Source organism: Papaver somniferum, unplaced genomic scaffold (assembly GCF_003573695.1).
Source record: "Papaver somniferum cultivar HN1 unplaced genomic scaffold, ASM357369v1 unplaced-scaffold_107, whole genome shotgun sequence".
Classification (NCBI taxonomy): domain Eukaryota; kingdom Viridiplantae; phylum Streptophyta; class Magnoliopsida; order Ranunculales; family Papaveraceae; genus Papaver; species Papaver somniferum.
Window position 1 is genome coordinate 1424290 of NW_020619603.1, and position 2539 is coordinate 1426828.

Sequence of the window (2539 nt, forward strand, 5' to 3'; positions counted from 1 at the left end):
GCAGTACGTATATGTCGTACTGATAAAAACTTCTTTTGATTCTGTTTTATTCATAGTTTTGCCACTTTATTTTGGTTTGATCCATGAGTACATATGTGAAATACTAAAATAGATGTTAGTTTTGTTGTTGTGTTTTAATACTGTTATATTCTGGTCACATTTACAGGTTCAATATGTCCAACAGATACATACTCTACATAATAAGCAGTGCGGCAGATATATACTCAGATTTGTAACCAGTGTAGCTGATATGTACTCAGATTTGTAAGCAGTGTAGAAGATATGTACTCAAATTTGTAAGCAGTTTGATAGATATATATACTCAAATTTGTAAACAGTGTGGCAGATATATACTCAAATTTGTGGTCCTTTATATGTTTTAATTAAATTTGGACCTCCAGATAAATAAAATCCCGATTTGGTAGAAGTATGTTATTTCACACGTATTTAAACAGTAGGGTATATTAGTCATTTTCATGTTTTCAAAGAAATTTGGACCCTAGGATAAGGGTAAAATCTAGTTGGACCCTACTACAAATAACCTTATGGGCTTATGACCAAACAAGAAATTTTCCTATGTGCACACCTAGTTAGCGAGTATAATTCGCGAATCCGTCCTTATCGACCGAATCCGTACGTATCAGCCGTATAACTGGAACCCCGACTTAGATTCGCGAATTCCCATCTCAAAACGATTTATACGCGTATTTACGAATTATCGAATCATACAGCCCGTATAATACTTTGCCACATCATCACTATATTATCATTCTTTATTATATTTTTTACTTTTAAAATTTTACATACACGAATCTGATTCCAATACCACCAACATACATATTATTTGCTGATTGTAATTCATTTATCATATATATATTTCATGTCACTATTAAATTATTGTATCTAAGAAGGGATTATATTAAAAATGAATTTTTAACATGTTAATATATACCGAATTTCGTACGCCGAATTCATATGTCTTAAACAAATTATACACGTACGTATGCCGTTCCGCATTACTGTCGAATCACGAACTGTATTTTTGACCGAATTTGAATTTTACAAATCCGTATAATACTCGTATGTATTCGGTTCCGAAGGTTTCCCGTATCCCGAATTGCTAACTAGGTGTGCACACTCTTTTCAAAGCGTGCTCAAAATTGGACTCGGAAAGAACAGATAAAATCATGTGATACCATAATTACGTGGAACGTATTTTTTTGTCAAGTTTGTACAACTAAGGTAGCCACTTTCGATTAGGTGGAAAGCAGGACTAGAATAGCATTTCCAAAAATAAATTTCCAAATACAAAATAGAAAGATATAAAAGAAACGAAACGTTCACAAGCACGATCAGAAAACTAAACAAAGCAATGCGTGCGGCATGTCCCTGTCTTTTTATTTATTTTTGAGAAACTCAACGAGAATGAAAATACATAAAGCCAAACAACGGGAAGAAAAGATACACAAAAGTACAACTGACGAGACACACACGAAGATAGCACAACTGACGAGGCACACTTGAAGATAGCAGACGAACACATAGATCGATCCATCAGTTCTGAAGAGATTACCCTAGCACAGCTCGATCCGGTAATAAACCAATAGTATCGCTATGGTCAGTTCAGTTGGCAGCAGGCGCAATATCCGGCGTTTAGGGCATCATCTTTAGGATAGATGCACTTACCAATATTCCCACCCTTGATAACTTTACCAAGTAATTTTCCTTGTACGGGGCACCACGCATCACATATCTTTTCTGTACCAGAGCAAACTCCTTTGGTATCCAGTTTCACAAGAGTTCCCTTGACTGTTCTTACTACAGCCGCAAGTACAGCATCTGCTAAAACAAGGTGGCACTCTTCACCTACATATGCATATAACCGTATGTTACTTATAAGAAGAAAACAAATCAATTAATCATAATTACGATCCATTTACAAAAGATCACTTCTTTTTTTTTGATGAAAATAAGTGTAATTACTTACCTTCTACCGTGCACATGACGGTACTCGAGGCGAAGAGAAGGCAAACGAACACACAAGAAATTATCAAACTTCTGGTTTCCGCCATTTGAAACGAGCACCCTAGAATTCTTTTGTTCGAAAACTTTTGGTTTTGTTGAGACTTGAGAGAATGAATGCCTGAAAAGCATACGTCTAAGCTATTTATAATAAACTGAAAATTTAAATTCAATCGAAGATAAGTATATTACTTAAATTAAATCAAAATAAAAGCCCACTAAGCCACCATATCCGGGATCCGGTACGTACGGCTTGAATTCTTAAGATAAATAAATCACAGAACGTGCATCATCCAACTTCGGAAAGCCAATAAATGGTTAGAAACAAGTAGGCTAATTCCTTAGGTCATGTCATGAATTCTAAAACCGAGAGTACTGAAAGCGCACTCTTAGCACATGTCTAGTGTCGGTGATGCTTATCACTGCCTTGGCTCAGAAAACTTTCACTACAAAACAAAAGGCTTTTTGGGACGGCTAAAAAGCGTCCAAAAAGGCCCAAATCCATCCCAAGAAGATA

At 35.6% G+C, this 2539-nt stretch overlaps 1 protein-coding gene across 1 annotated transcript; it reads right to left on the minus strand.

Annotated features, from left to right (window-relative positions):
- Positions 1 to 1355: 1355 nt before the first annotated feature.
- On the minus strand, positions 1356 to 2119 carry LOC113327736. The gene is made up of 2 exons (XM_026574869.1): positions 1988 to 2119; positions 1356 to 1866 (listed from the first exon to the last, which is right to left on the minus strand). The coding sequence occupies exons 1-2, from the start codon at positions 2070 to 2072 to the stop codon at positions 1619 to 1621; spliced, it is 333 nt and encodes a 110-aa protein (XP_026430654.1). The 5' UTR covers positions 2073 to 2119; the 3' UTR covers positions 1356 to 1618.
- Between the last annotated feature and the right edge of the window lie 420 nt (positions 2120 to 2539).